The 17,001-nt window shown below is 38.3% G+C and overlaps 1 protein-coding gene across 2 annotated transcripts in view; it reads right to left on the bottom strand.

Moving 5' to 3' along the window:
- The window catches only part of SLAIN1 (SLAIN motif family member 1), a 71,717-nt gene extending 63,560 nt beyond the window's left edge, over positions 1 to 8,157 (bottom strand). The window contains exon 1 of one of the 2 annotated variants that reach the window (XM_031958532.1): positions 7,117 to 8,157. In XM_031958532.1, the coding sequence (XP_031814392.1) occupies positions 7,117 to 7,877 (761 nt within the window). In that variant the 5' untranslated portion in view covers positions 7,878 to 8,157. The remainder of the gene's footprint in view (positions 1 to 7,116) is intronic. The other variant, XM_031958533.1, reaches the window with a different exon arrangement.
- Positions 8,158 to 17,001: the final 8,844 nt, after the last annotated feature.

Raw genomic sequence — 17,001 nt, 5'->3', positions numbered from 1 at the left:
ATAAAAAATGCCATCTGAAAGTTTCCTTTCCAATAAGCTATATCCTCTTTCACAAGTTAAAATTACACAAGAGTGTTTGAAAAATATGACCAAGAGATACCTTTTTCCAATGATCTTATGAGTATCAAAAATCAAGTCCCATAAAACAGAGGACATAATTCACTAAGGCATTAGTGTGTGTGTGTGTGTGTGCGCACACACACACACAGGAAATCCTGAGTAAATTGCAAATCAAAGAGAGATTCAGTGAAGACAGAAAGGTTCTCTCAAACATTCCTATTTATGAATGACATTGTCATCACCATAGTGAGCCCCAGAACACTACAAGTCATAGTCAATGAAATCCATGGCCAAAAAGATCAGACCAATTATTTGTCATGAAAAAAAATATAAATTGTAATGTGCATATTTATTCCAAATTGAGACATACAATTGAGAACAGATAGATAATTAGCTATTCCATCTGTATGTGTATATACCTATATTTATAGGTATATACACACCTACATACCAAAATGTATTTTTTGGAAAAAGAGGTATAAATCCATATACTTAGCTATACATAAAAGAAGGAACAGGTACTTCAGCTGATTAAAGATAAACCTACAGATGACTAGAATTGGCTGAATTGTATTTAAGAAAACTATCAATACACGGCTTTCTAGTAATCCCAAGAAACTCAATGACACAAAATATGTTTGTCTTGATTTTTTTTTAGATACCCATGTCTTTTCTATGGTAATGGAATGATATGCTCTCAAAAGAATGAAAATTTCAAGTCACCAAAGGATAGTGGAATATTACCTTCCCAATGATAACCTGATACGAGTTGTATTATCAATGATATGTATGACTGGGAAAGGAAGTAGACAAGTAATAAGAGTGAAAAACAGTCTGAATATTGGCAACCACAAAATATTCAAAGAACCTAGCTATACTCCTTTTGGACTTCTTTGGACTCATCCCTTAATAATTCCATAATTAGGAAATCCCCTCATATTAAAGAATCAAATCAGCTTTTGTACCCATATTTTATCAGTACCTTTTATCCCTCTGACTGAAGGGCAGAGGAACGAGCTCCAAAACATCCATTTAATATAAGAAGGCTCAGGACTACCAACTCTTCATTTACACACAGCTAAACTCTTTTTGTACTTCTTGGAACTTCTCCATCTTGCCACCATTCCTTTAATATTCCTTTTGAGTACTATCCTCCCCTGTTATATTTTTAAGTTCCTTGAGTGCAGAGACTGTTTATTTCATATTTTTCTCTTCAGCTCTTAGTCTAGCACATAGTAGACAAGTAATTAATATTTACTGGCTGACTGACCATAGGGTACACACCAATAATCCCTTCTACTGGAGTAATTGAAATGAAAGGATCTCTTGAGCTCAGAAGTTCTGAGCCACAGTGAGCTAAGGTAATAAGATATCAACCTTTAGTCCAGTGTTGATATAATAAATCCCTGAAGAAAAAAAAGAGAGCTACCATGTTGCTTAAGAAGGAGTGAACCAATTCAGATGAGAAAATGAAACAGATCAAAGCTCCCATGCCAAATAAAGTGAGCCTGGACTGTAAGTCCCCTCAACATTTCTAGCCTGAACTTGATACGAAGAGAGATGGGGCAGGCCTGGCAGAGACAAGACAAGCAAATAGACAAAGCCAGACAGGCAGTAATGTGCCTTTGGATTGTGATCAACCCCCTACTAATTAAATCACTAGGAAAACTCCTCAGGAAAGGAAGGTATTAAAGAGTTACAACTTTCACTAAGGGAAGAAGTACCCACACAGATGGGATCTTGGATGTAACCCAATACAGGAAGTATTTACTGAGTATCTATTCCATACAAAGGGTGACTGTGCAAAGCTACAGAGGAAGATTCAAAATTTCAATGGTACACTTGAGGAGCATAAAGTCTAATGGATTACAAATACTAAATACCTTTTTACTCTACAGGTATTAAGCTAAGCATAACTGATTTGTATTGAACCACAATTTTAAACTTTACATCACTCTGTGAAATTCTATCAGAAGACTATACATAATTTTCTGGAATTAAAATCTATAAAAGAATATAGATTGTCAATCATTTCCACCTTTGTTGCCTTGAGGTATTTCATAAGTAAAAGAAGAAGATACTAGTAAATAGCAAAATATTACATTTTAGATTTGCTGACATATATGCTGACATGCTCTTTTCTTACCCTCTATAATTATTCCAAAGTCAAAACTTAATGCTATTCAAGGTGAGTTCATTCTTTAGTCTTTTGTGGCCAAGATGTTCCTAAAATAAGTACTAAACATTGCTTTCAAATGTTAGGTTCAAATAACAAAAAGCATCTTATGAAGTGTTTCCAACACTTCCTAAAACACCAAAAAGCAATATAATTAAATTCATTAAGCTAAAATTGTGATGGATATATATATATATATACATATATATTTATATTTTATGCATATATATTAATACTATTTCTTTTTAAAATAAAAAGATGAAAGATAAACAGAATATCTTGAAGACGTTAGTTCTTCAAAGAATTATATAAAATTTTAGAAACATTTTCTTCCGTATCTGTCAGAATGATAAAGAGGAAACAATCTCAAAATGCTTGGGAAACATTTCTCCTTCACTGGAAGAAAAATGAAATTTTCTTTCTGGTAGTATGTTAACATCAAACAGGCTGCCTGCCCCCTATGACCTCCCACAAAAAAAAAAAAATCTCAGATATGTAACAATTATTCTTGTTTTCAATGTAACAGGTCTTAGAATTGTAATATGAAAGCTATTCCAAAAGGCTTTATCCAACCTCTGTTCCCAACTGACTTTCAACATGCTTAGCAGTCCTTCCCAATCCATTTTTGACCTTTCTTACTCTTGTACCTACCTGTTTCTTTCTTTACAATCAAACTTTTTCAAAAAGTTACTCATGCCCAATACCTAGATTTTTTTCACTAATTTCAATTCAAATCTCCACTACTCCATTGAAATTCCAATTGACATGAGAGTTTAATCTCTATATAACATTATATGGCCATCGGTTAAAAGGATTCTTAACCTTGTATAATGGATCCTGTTAGCAGTTCTACTAGAGTCTATGGATTACTTTTCAAGGTGCTGGGAAAATGAAAGCCCCGATTTCAGATCCAGACTCAGATACTTAAGAGCTGTGTGAACCTAGACAAGTCACTAATCCATTTGCTTCAGTTTCCTTGTCTGTAAAATGAGTTGGAGAAAGAAATGGCAAACTACTCCAGTATCTTTGCCAAGAAAACCCCAAAATGGACACAAAACAATTGAAATGACTGAACATCCCAAAAAAAGTATATGTATATATAAAATCACAAAGGAAACCATTTATAATGAAATAAAAATTCATTTTTTCCTCATCTAAATTCACCTAATTCTGGATACTCTTTCTCTGTTGGCTTGAGAGAGATAAGTCTATTGAAGTTATTTCTTTTTACCTTCCTGTTCCTGCATTGGCAATTTGTCCTCCTTCTAAGTTCTTTAAGACACACATTCCACAAAATTCTTTCCCAATATTTCATTTTCTTCTCTACATTTTCCCTCTTGGCAATCTCATTCATTCTTAAAGCTCTAAGATTACTTCCAAATTTTATCTGCATCCCTGTTATCTTTCCCATACTCCAGAACTGTAACCCTAAATGTTTGGAAAACATCTCCACATCCTGCCAACACCTTAAATTCAACATGGTAAAAGCCTAGGTTGTCTTTTCCCAAAAAGCATGAACCTAATGACTTTACGATTTCTAGCAGTGGCACTCCCATTCACTCAAGTTTTCTATGATCAAAAATTCAATGCTATCTGTAACTCTTCCATCTGTTAACTTTCAGATAACAGTATCATTCTGTCTTTGCAACATCTCATATTCTCTCCCTCCATTCCCATCCTCACACAGCCTATTATCTCTAATTACTGGAAAAACACAATAGCTTACTAAATTATATTCCCACCTTCATTTGGCCACCTCTTCATATATCCTTCACTTCCAAAACAGTCTTCGTTGCACACTGACACTCCCCGCCTGGGGTCAAATTGTCCTCTTCAAAATGTTCAACTCTTGGTTGACTACACAACTCTTGGTCTTACATATTAGGACAGAGTAGATTAACTTTTCCTTAAAGAGGAAAAATCTAATTTCAAAGAGCATAATGGAAATATTAGCAGGTAAGCAATGTATTTGGGTTGAGAGACTTGAGATTGTTCCATTTCATAATCAGAATAAAATCGGAAAAGATTATAAGTAAAGAAAAATCAGAATTAAACAGCAGCAAAAACAAGGCCAAATGGATTTCCCAATTAATGCTAATAAAATGTCTGAGAGTCTGTCATCAAAGCCCTCCACAATCTGGCACAGAGTTATCCTTCCAAAACTATTTCTCACTACTCCTCTCTATGTAATCTCTGCTTCAAATTGGACTAGTCGCCTGTACACCTCCTGCTGCTTTGCTGTCTCCATTCCTTTGCTTACTATGCATGCCTTCTTTAACAGGCCTTTCCACCTACAGCTGTTGAATTTCTACCCATTCTTTAAAGCCCAACTCAAATATCACCTCTTCAACAAAGCATTTTATGCTTCTCTTGGCAAAGAGGTTTAAGCTGGTGTCCCCTGAATTTGTAGAAGTCCTTTTTAAAAACTTGTTAACTGTATTTCAATGTAAGTGGTTTCTTTTGTAAACTCTAGTATTTTATGCATTTTTAAAGAATTCAGATAAATTACCAGATTGCCAAAAAGCTCCATTACCTTCCCCGAAAAAGTTAAGAACTCAACTTTCATAAAGACTCTCTTCTTGTGAAAAGTTATTTGTGTATATGTAATAATACTTTTATTATAAGCTACATGTTTGCAGGGTCTCTACTCTGATTATTTTTTCTAATCCCATTACTTCATCTAGCATAGTGTTCTGTACCTAGTAATTGCTTTAAGAAATCAAAATCATTTTAAATCAGCTAATTATCTTATATATTTTTTAAAATTTCTCTTATCTAAATATTTTCACCCTTGTTACCCCATATAATATGGTGTGTGATTATTTATTTACTGTAAAATTAAAATTAGCTAAGGACCTTTAAAATCATAGTTAAATCACTTATTTAAACTTAGAAGATTGATAACATTTTAATCTTTATGGGGGAAAAGACTTCAAGAATTTTTAGAGAACTCTTGGTGTTTTATGAATGGAACCACCTGCACAGGAATCAAAATACAGAAGTTCTGATGGGTACTTGTGAATATTTTAACCTTTCATACACATAGATTTTATTACCAAAATGATATATCCTTCTTAAGTTATCTGGCAACTATCACACAAAAGGACAGAAAGAAAGGGGTAGCATTTGAGTATCTTTTAAGAGTAGGTAATAGAAGTAGCTACTTAAAGTGCAATAAAAGAGACAATATTTAAGTGTCCCTTTCTAAAAATTCACCCCTTTACTGCCACAAATTCTGTCCCCTTCAGAATGTATATTTTGTGTGTGAGGGGAGTATAGTGCTTCCTGTCATAGTCAAGTTGTGAGTTTCAAAGAAGCAAATATTTTAGAGGACAGTTAACACACCAGGTTTTACAATTTTAAACCCTGCCTAGGGCAGACAAATCTTAGTTCCTCTTTCACTGGATTTAAAAAATGCAATCCATAGAATAAACCTTTGAAAATAGGGAGAGAATCAAGATTATTTTGAAAAAACACGGTTAAAGAATTCAAAAGTATAATCAGTGACCAAAATAAGTTTTCATTCCCCATTACCTAGATAAGACTGACGTTCATTTTCGAATGTCACAACCTCCCTGGATCAAATCTTATTGATGAGGAAAATGAAGGAACTGAACTAGACTTACTCCAAGATCCCTTTCAGCTCTAGAACCAGGATCCTATTTAAGCCATGCCTGACTTTGGTCATCTGTTGAGAATCTACAAATCTGAAATTCCCAGAACTTTAATTGAGAGCCTTTTGCAAAAAGGCTATCCCTGCTGTCTGTAATGGATACTCTTCCAGGATTCAGCAATACTAAATAGACAAAGCAAAGAAATACAGTTTCCAAATGAATTTAAAAGTTTAAAAAAAAAAAAGTCCTCAGCAATCTGGTCAAATATCCACCTCGCACATACATGCTTAAGACTTCACAGTTATGTCCACATTTTGACATCCATAACTGCGGAGAAAACCAATGAAGTCAACACATTTTGCAAGGCAAGTCAGAATTTCAAAGGAGATCTGCAAGAATAAAATATCAATGGAAATGCAGCAATTGAAAATGTATGACTGCACCAACACCAGTCTCCCAGATTGGGGCAAAATAGACAAACTGCTCCTCAAATTGGAAAATGTTCCCTTCAGAGGGGCAAAAAAAAAAAAAAAAAAAAAAAAAATTAGCAGGCAAATAGTAGTACAAGAGAGTAGAAGACAGGAAGGAATCCAGATAATAGGATGATTCTGTTTCCCTAATGGGGAAAGGTAATGTGATGGAAAAGCAGATTTAAGCAGCCACAAAACAAGATCATATGGATTTTCCAGTTAATGCTAATAAGAAGTCTGGGATCCAACAATTGCATCAAAAGGAGGATTAAAAGGCAAGCGGGTGTAGCTAGCCAGTTCATCGCTTAGACTCTTCAGCAGGAGGTATAGCAACAAAACGGGAAGGGGGAGGGGGATGCAGAAGGGTGTTTCCAGCGATTCAGTAAAAGAGCCTAGTTTGGTCCCTCAAGGGAATGAAAGCAAATCACCCCCACCCTAGGAAAGCCAGGAGCCCTGGAGTGACACAAGCTGTTTGCACCTGTCACAGCCACCATTTCCTGTACCAGAGGGGAGGAGGCGACAAAGTTGCCTTCAGGGTCTCAGAGGAAGGGAGGGAGGATGGAGCTGAGAAAGAAGAGCAAGGCCATTAAGAACCCAGAGGGGGCACTTTTCAAGCCTTTCCACAGGATATTTGGGGCCCCAGGGACCAGGATTCTCATGGACACCCCCTTCCCTCGAGGCCAAAGCAACTGGACACGCTTAAGAATCAAGATTATGAGATGAGCACTAGGACTGGAATAATTAAAAAAAAAAAAAAAAAAAAGAGGGTGAAAGACTGGAAAATGTTCAACAATACCATGTATACTCGTCCTCTAGCTGGCTGCAAAATCCATTCTCCAGGTCCAGCAGCTCCACCTCATCCAGCAGGGTCGGAGCAGGAGAGGCCGGGGCCGATGTCCCCAACGGAGAAGAGACCCCAGGCTCCTGCCCCCCACTACCTCCTCCCCCTCCCCCTTCTCCCGGCCCGGGAAAGCCTGCCGGGGATGGTTTGAAATACACGAAGGGCTGTTCGGGCTGGGTCAGGCTGCACAGGAGGGTCGGGGCCGGGCTGGGTAGGCAGTAGGTCCCAGGGAAAGCGGGGCTGCTGCTGCCGCTACTGCCGCTGCTGCTACCCCCGGGGCTCAGTGCCAATGCCAATCCCCCCGCGCCTCCTGCGGCCGGGGGGCTCAGGGGGCTTCCAGCTGCGGGCGGAACGGTCACGGTCACAGCCACGGCCGGCGGGGACAGCGGCGGCGGGAGCAGCAGCAGGTGCGAGCCCGGGGAGGCGGTGGCCGCTGCGGGGTGGGTGGAGGAGGTCAAAGAGGAGGCTGGCACTGAGCAGGAGGAGGAGGAGGAGGAGGAGGAGGAGGCGGCGGCCGCGGCAGCGCTGGCCGCCCGGCTCCGCAGCTGCTCGTTCTGCTTCTCCAGCTTGCGCACCAGCTCCTGCAGCTTCTTCACCTCCAGTTCCGCGTTCACCACGCTCCCAGAGCCGGCTCCGGGGCCGCCCCCGCCGGGTGAGCACTTCACCTGCTCCGCCATCATCTGCGGCGCGGGTGGCTTCAGCAGAGCTGCCTCCATCCTCGGCTCCCGGACCCTAGAAACGAGGCCGGGGCCACAGTACCGAGAGCCGGGGCTGCCGCTGCCGCTGCCACTCCCTCTGGTCCCTTCCTCCCGCCTGCCCGAGCCCGGCGGCCAGCACTGCGGGTGCAAAGAGTGAGCCCCCTGAGAGCATCAGCCACCTGCCCCGGCCTCGTCCGGCCGAGCGAGCGCGAGCCAGCGAGCGAGCGGCCAGCAGCCACCAAGTTCTTCTGCACATGCTCACTGGAGCCCCCTCCAGTCCCACAGGGCTTTCAAGAGCAGGGCTCCGCGGCTCCGGGTTTTTGCGGGGGCCGGGTGGGGGTGGGGGGCGTGGCGTGGAGTGGGAGCGGTTGAGGGATGCGCTTTGATGAGAGGGAACTGTGAACTGTGAAAGGGCGGTGCCGGATCCCGGGCTTGGAGTCTTGATGGCTAAAACGGAAACAACCACTGGAGAACCTGAGCCCAGGTGTCAAATTAAGGGAGTGTTTTTTTGCAGACCGAAAAGTTTTCCTTCCTCTTATTCATCCCTAACCATAGAGGGAACCTTACTGGTGGACGTTTATTGTTTCCTAAGTGCTAGGGGAGGAGATGTGAAAGTACTTCAGAAGGCATACAGTATCAGTGCTAATGAAGCTTGTGTATGAGGAGACCAAGCACCCAGGTGCCAGGTGGGCGATGGCTAATTCACCATTCACTGCTAAGAAAAATCTGTAGTTGTGAATACCAGTGTTAGTTGATAGCCCTTAAGGTGTACACACTATATTCATTGGAAAAGCAGTCAGGCTTTGCCACACAGCCACACAAAGTGTGGGAGGACAGATCCAATTCAGGCGCAAGGCAAGACATCATCCCATGATGTCATTAGTCCTCTTAGAAAAGGAAGCATCATCAACAACAACGTTTTGAGAAGCTTTTTTTTAGAATTAGAATTTGCTTGTTGGAAGGATTTCTAAGGTCTTACAGGAAAAGAATCACCACTGTGTAATACATTGCAATATGCCCACTCAGGAAGGAGGAAACTACCACTGCACTTTGGGATAGTACTAAGAGATTCTCTCCAACGGTCAATCTTAAATTTTGTCTTTTTTTTTTTTTTTTTTTTGCATCTTCCACCCATTGCTTCCAGTTCTTCCCACTAAAACCAAACAAAATATGTCTAAATATCTCGTTCCTGTGACAATCCTTCAAATACTTAAACCCAGCTATTGTCTCTCACTTCCCCACTCTTCTCTTCCCCAAGCTAAATATCCCCACTTCCTTCAATGCACATTTACTTTTCCACTATTTTTTCCATGTGACTTTTTTTTCATAGGAAAATGATGAAGGGAGGTAGTTTTTGAAACCTAGTCCTAGTTTTCCTTTTCTTTTTCCTTAATTTTTTTTCCAGAAAATTTTAACTTATTAGCTCTTGTGATAAATATTGTTTCATAGGTTTCTATGGCTCTTTCTGGGACACACTAGGTCAGGTGGGAGCCTCTCTCCATCTCCATCAAGACCTCTCTACAAGACACAAGGCAACTGGAGATCCAGGAGATTAGACAAGGGACGACACTTGCACAGGGAAGATAGAAGACTAGCTCCGTTCAGGAGGAAATAATGAAGGAACAATTCAATGGGGGATACAACATTTGGGTCGAGTTGGGGCAGGAAGAAGTAGGAATCCAAAAAGAGTCTAACAGACCCATGGGAGGTGAGAACTTACACGAGGTCTGTCTCTCTCTCTCTCTCTCTCTCTCTCTCTCTCTCTCTCTATCTCTATCTCTCTCTCTCTGTCTCTGTCTCTCTCCCTCCTCTGTGTCTCTGTCTCTCTCTCTGTCTCTCTCTTTCTGTCTCTCTCTCTCTCCCTCCTCTGTGTCTCTGTGTCTCTGTCTCTCTCCCTCCTCTCTCTGTCTCTGTCTCTGTCTCTGTCTCTCTCCCTCCTCTGTGTCTCTGTCTCTCTCTCTCTCTCCTTTCTGTGTGTCTCTGTCTCTTTCTGTCTCTGTCTATCTCTCTGTCTCTCTCTCTTTTACACACACACACACACACACACACACACACACACAGCAGGATCTAAGGTCATTAGTCTCAGACTCACCCCAACAAGTACAAGGATTTCAGAGAACAACCAAGAATTTAAAGGACATTTTCATCATTCCCATCACAGAGCATCAGTGGGCAGGGATGGAGACAAGGTCCCTGAGCTCTGCCTTCAGGCCACACTAGTCTAGGGTAACCTTGAACTTTGCCACAATATGCAGGTATTTGATTGGAGAGTCCACAAAGTCATTTCCAGTCTTCTTGGAAAGCACGTTTTCCCAGCAATTTTACTTCAAAGAACCAGGTGACCTCTTGAGGGTTATGTTGTTATTGATGTTCAGGAAGCCTGAAAATTTCTTCCTCTAGCTTCTTCTTTAGCACTAGATACTCAGGTTTGTAACCTTAGGCACCACAGTAAGCCATATGAACTTGAATGGCTAGGCTGGAGCCCTGGCTTTGGCCAAACCACTAGACTGCTTAGCAGAATAGAATGCGGACATTTCCACATTCCAAATTGTGGAATCTAGTCCTAAATTTCTACTACTTAGATTCTACTACCTGAAGCCTCCCTCTCAGCTTCCCCTTTAATAAATTTCCCTATTTCTCTTGAAGGTACTATGCTTCCAGTCACCTTGATCTTGTAACTTTCACATTGTCCTAGACTGCTTGCTCATTCTCCCTCACAGAACCAGTTGTCAAATCTTGTGCTTTTCTACAGTCATAAATTTGAATTTAAACATTTCTCTCTATTCACACAGCTACCCCCTTAGTTCTGGCCTTCCTTACCTCTCACTTGGATTATTACAACATTGCCTAACTGGTTTCTCTCTACTCCAGTCTATTTTACACAGAGCTGCTAAAGTAATTTTTAGGGGCTTTTTGAAAATTTTACCATGTCTCTCTGCTAAACACCTCCAGTCTTTCCTATTTTCCTATAGAATGAACTGGAAACTTTAAATTTTAAAGTACTTCACGATCTAACCCCAAGTCATCTTTTCAGCCTCAAATCTTCTTTACACACTTTTTTCACCTTCCATTGTTTGTACTACATGTCTTACCTCTCTCAGAGTTCCTCTCTTCAAAGCTCAGCTTAAGTACAATGTTTTGCATAAACCTATACCTGCTTACTCCCAACAGTTAGTAATCTCCTTCCCAAGCTATCTCCTATTTAATTACTTTGGTATAGTTAAATAGGATGCCTAAATAATTTAAACTAAGCTTAAAGCTTAAATAGTCAAGGTTAAATAGTTTAAGACTGCACTAAGACTTTAGAATGTAATCTTTTTATGAATAGGAATCATTTTATTCCTTATATTGTTAGCTCCTATGACTAGCACAATACTTGTTAGTAAGACCTTAATAAATGTTAAAGTTCTAAATAAATAAATATATTGATGTGTGCATATACATATACTGTATACATGTATATAGAGTGCGCACATGTTTACATAAACTATATACATTGTATTAATATTTATACATGTTTTGTGTATATGTGTCTTCTGTTATTGATCAGTGACCTGATCTAATATATATGTATATGTATGTATGTATATATGTGTGTGTATTTGTATTTTGCACGTGTTTGGTGTATATACATTTGTGTACATGTGTGACCTGAATGCACATGTCTATATATGTGTTTGTGTGTATGTGTGCATGTTTTCTTTTGTTGTAGGTCAATATCCCACTCTCTGGTGCAATGAGTATTGGAAGTGTTTCCATAAACAAATAGACAAATAAGGGAAATCTTTGCTATAAATGGAAGTCTGTCCTAATGTAATATCTGACCTTTATTATCCCCATCTCTATACCTTTCTTAGAAACTAAAACCCTGCGCTCCTCTTTTTTTGAGTTTCAATCTATCTCCAGTCTCCTTTGGATGTTACTAAAACCTGGAGAAGTGGAGTCCTCCCAATGAAAGTCCTAAGTAAAAGGTCTATGGAAGGATTTTTCGCATGCTCAGTAGCAGATGCGGGTAAAGCAGTATTTCTGTTACACAAAGAAGGAAGGAGACAGGCACAATGGGAACAAAGAGCTACCGGGCTCCACATTAGCAAAAGAAATAAAGAAAAGGCACATCCTAATGAAAAGAATAAGAGTAATGTGATAAAGAAATGCAGCCATCTTAAACCAGAATTAACACTTCAAGGGAAAAAATAAAGAATTGGCCCCTCCCCCATTTTTCAGATGATGGAATATAGGGTACAACCAAGCAACCAGTAGTCAATATTTTCTATTGTCTCTTCTAAGAACTGGCTTTTATTAATGTACTTGTAATTGAGGTCTCGAATCATATTTTGTTTTCAAAATATCAATATTAAAAATAAAACTCTAATCAAAGGTTGGATTCTAAAGTTCTCTTTAGTTCTTAAAAAAAACTTGCAATTTAAACAGGGAAGGTATAGGAAACTAGTCTATTCTTAAAATTTTCAGAATTCTGCATCCATTTTCTAACAAAACAATCTCCCCTCCTAAATTTCTAAAGTGGAAAATGGCAAATTCCTTGAGAATAATTTAAGCCCTTTCATTCTTTTATATAAAATATTTTTAGATTTCCATGAATTATACAGTGATAGATATACATATGTATATATAATGTGTGCACACACACACACTTCTGTATAAAGGCACTCAAAAAAATCAGACTAATTTTCAGTTGGTTTTCCCCCCAGGTTGTCAGTCTCTTTAACACACATAATTAAAGAGGTTGCTGGTGTCAGGGTTATAATTAAGCAGTCTTAATTTTGATGTAAATTTGTAGCCTTTTTATTTTGAATAAAATTAACTGTATAGTTGCCTAGTCCTTTAACCCAAAAAAAAAGTGTATTTTCAGAACAGTGTAAACTAATTTTAATTCATATAACATAAATTCATAAAACTGATAACTACTTGTATTGTGAATGATGTGTTCAAGGATGCAGTATAACTGTGGATTCAAAGCTGAAAGAAATTTCAAAGGTCATTTATGAAGAGTCAGGTCTAAAAATCATGAATGATTGACCTGTTGACTAAGTCTGGTGATGGAACATACTGTACCTATAATGTATAGTTTTAGATAGTTGTTGGGGATGAAGGAGAAACAACTAAAAAATTAAATGATTACCTTTGGTCAAATGGCATGTATCAGAGCCTAGACTTCATCACAAGCAATTCTCACCATGTCATGTAGCCTCTCATTTAACTCATAAATTTCTTTTAAAAATGAAAAATTCATCTATAGTCCCTTTCTGTACTTCAAAAAATTATAGTGTGACTGTTTAAACTTTGCTTTAAAAATAAATTATCCTTATAGAATAATGTCTATATGTTCACATTAATTTTTAAAGCATTGTAGATGAATCACATTCATTTAGTTGATGGCTTAGAATTGTACTACAATCATCCCTTGTATTTACAAATATTTTCCCTACAGAGATCTATTATTATAAACTCAGTATTACAGATGAGCTAACTCAAATTAAGCCATTTGCCTAGCTCTAGGAAATTTCCAGTTGGTCTAACCAATAGTCTGCTTTCTGTCTTTCATTAAACTTTCTTAAAGCATCAGTAGCTCCTGGAGTTCAAACTTTCAAACCTAATCAAGAAAAGCAGCATGATGGAATGGAAGATCTGAATTCAAATTCTGTCTCTGAAATATTTTGGCTATTTAAATTGGGCAAGGCTTACCATAATTTCTCAGTGTTTGAAGCAGCTCTAGAAATTTCAGAGGTATCCACCTGAATTGGCAAAGAGAGTTCCTTATATTACTGAAATCTGTTCCTATATTACTGAAATCTGAAGGACAGATTTATCATTGCCTTCTAAATATACACACCTACAATTGTCACCACATACATTAAAGTCAGTTGATTTGATCTTCTCCAAGAAGAAAGCAAACTTCTGGTAAGCAGAACCAAGGACAAGACCTGTTGAATGTTACTGGGATCTGATTGACTCAGAAGCCACTGTAAATTTTATTACTACTTCAGTCAGCAGAATTCTCCATTTGTTTCTACCATCCAGTGGCAAGAAAACTCATTAAAAAGCTTGACCAAGCTTCTTTTAGCAATCCCTATGTTGCTGGGCTTTAAACTATTTCCTATCACAGGCAAGCAAGCTTTCTATAGACCAGAAAATAGTCATTTGCTCTCTTCTGACCAAGCCCATTTGAAAGCTGATAAAATTCCTTTAGCTTTGATATGATCATCTTAAAAGTACAGTATACCAAAAAAAGTTTGGGTTTTTTTTGAGAAGTGGCAAAAAGATAAGATGCCAAAATTTATTTTAAATGAGCCATGAAGCTTTCTCATTCTAATCCCACCCAGTCCTACCTAGTAATCCCAGTCATTTCAACACCTCCTGTGACTATGCTTCCATATAGCTATAATTAGTTATTATAATAATAACAACACCTTGTACTTCAGTATCATATTATACATTTCAAATTGTTTGCACAATCATTTATTTGGTTTTCACAATAACTCTGTGAGGTAAGTAGAGCAGGAATCATCATCTCCCAATATACAGAAAAGGAAACTGAGAGGCAGAAAGATTAAGTATTTTACTCAGTCTCTTAACAAAGTTGCAGATAGAACCCAGATGTCCTGACTTCTAATAATCCTTTTCCTATTATGTATGCTATGTTTCTATTTCTGATTTTATATGGATTCATGAATGAATGAGGAAGTGTTTATTAAGTGCTTACCACATGCCAAGCATTGGCTAAGCACTAGTGAGCCAGATGGAAAAAAAAGAAAGAAAAGAAAAGAAATAGGGCTTAATATCAAGGAGCTTATATTTGCTCCACATGGAGCTACATACCAATATCATACCCATAGCAATGGGCTTTGAGCCTTGGGTTATACATTTTAATAGATGGAGATAATATATGGAGAGAAATGGTGATCAGGGAAGGGAGTATTGGTGTGGGGAGTCACCAAGATTGTGCTTGGGACCATAGTACTATTATTGTGTCTATCTTTCTACCAACAGTGGTAGAATTAATTTGATTACTGGTTCCAGAACAAGACTTGAAAATCAAGGAGTGGAAGAAGAGTGCAACAGAGGAGATGGCAAGATGCCCCAAAGTCCTAGTTTTCTTTGGTGGAGACTAGGTAAGATAGATTCATGAGCACATATCCTGTCCTCCCATTAAATTGTAAACCCTTGTGGGGAAGAAATAAATTATTTGCAATTTACTTTTTATTTCCTAGCATCACCTACAAAACCATATTTAAAGCAACCTTCCAAAAACAGGAATAGAGTCATCCAACAATGATCAGGTATTCCATTGCAATGAACAAATTCATCCTAGAATGAATTTTGGTAGCTATCTATATCTAGGCCTCAAGCTTCAAAATATAACAATATCGTGTTAGATTCAGGAGAATTATTGAGATAACCTGTCCCATTGTTGACTCATCCTGAATGGTCAAAATCCTAGAAGAGCACAGGAATATGTATTCCTCCCTTTTGGGGACTACAAGTCATCATAGCATCTGTGCTCTCTTGTGATACTCAGAGCTTCCTTGAGCTTTCCTTTCTCTTCTCCTAATGTATTACCTTAGATATGCAAAATTGCAAAGTCCCCATTTCATACACACCTAGAGTGACTGTATTTCCTCTTTCATATACCTTTACACGAGATGCATAAAACCCCAGCACAGTCAGAAATGCACGATACAACACCTGTTCTACTCTTTCCCCATTCCCACAGTTCAGCAAGCTTTACCATTTGTGCTTACAGCAAAAAGGACCTAATGCAGTGCTAGATTCTAAACACAAAGACTGGTTGGTATATTTTGTTGGCTGATGGATTATATCTTTGTGTATTCTCCACAGCAGGTATCTAGGGACACTGAATTCAAAGTTCAATTTATTACTGAATAGACCGCCTGGAACATTTAAGTCACAAGCATGGAGTGAGAAACAATGAGTTTCCAAAATTAACAAAGTTGCTAGTGCTGGCATAACATTTCCAGAAGTACAATGGTCATTCATTGCCTGCTTATTTATGCACAAAAGACAAAAACAACATAAATGGTCATTGTGTGCTTCCTGATATGGTTATTTTTCACTTTTATTGAAATCCTTACATCCTAAATCTTAAATCCTTATAGGCACAGTTACTATTCTGGGAAGAACTAAATGGGATGGTTTTTGAAACATATGGCCAGCTCAAACAGACATGGTACTTAATTCTCAATGATGTTGAATTTCAAAGATAAAACGTAGCACTTTCTCCAAGTAATTTGACATTTTAAGAATTGCTTTACTTTTTTTTTCTTTAAAAGAAAGTTCCTTGATGCCTTTTGTTTCTCATTAAATTATTTATCTCTATGCCAGGATCCTTCCCCCTCATCTTCCTATACTCATTGATTGAAATTTCCTCTGTATTTTATTCCTCTAATTTAGCACTTTTATAAAAAGTTTACAAATATATAACCCAAAACCTTAAATTTGGTTTAAACCAATGCCACTTGAAAGATAGAGATTTCTGCCTTTTAGAAATAAAATTTTCTTCAACATGGGCTTAACTTGAAAGATAAAAATAGATCTGGAACCACACTACTCTCACTGAATTTTTTTTTAATTTTTCCACTCTTCTTTTTTCTCATCTTCAGTCTTCCCCAGTTTTCTTCAGTTAACAGCTCAAATCATATCTTCAAGAGACCATTCCAACCTTCCTGCCTAGTAGTGTTTTCTCTCTGACATTACCTCCTAGTTATGCTATATGCATTTTGAAAGTATATACACTGTATTCTCTCCTATTAGAATGTGACTTCCTTGAGATCTGGAACCATGTTTTCTTCTTCCTCTCCTCCTCTTCCTCCTCCTCCTCCTCCTTCTTCTTCTTCTTTTCTGCTGAGGCAATTGGGGTTAAGAAACGTGCCCACAGTCACACAGCTAGGAAGTGTTAAGTGTCTGAGGTCAGATTTAAATTCAGCTCCTGACTTTCGGGCTGGTGCTCAACCATGTTGTTTTTTGTTTTATTTTGTATTTTTGTTTTTATTTTTCTTGCATTCCCAGTACTTTACCATTAAGCATAACTGTGTAATAAATGTTTCTTGACTGTCAATCTGACTGATATAATGTGCTGGAGTCCATGGTCCATTGGCATAACCCT

Source organism: Sarcophilus harrisii, chromosome 3 (assembly GCF_902635505.1).
Source record: "Sarcophilus harrisii chromosome 3, mSarHar1.11, whole genome shotgun sequence".
NCBI classification, from domain to species: domain Eukaryota; kingdom Metazoa; phylum Chordata; class Mammalia; order Dasyuromorphia; family Dasyuridae; genus Sarcophilus; species Sarcophilus harrisii.
Note: the sequence above shows the minus strand (reverse complement) of the source record. Positions and strands in the feature narration are given on the sequence as shown.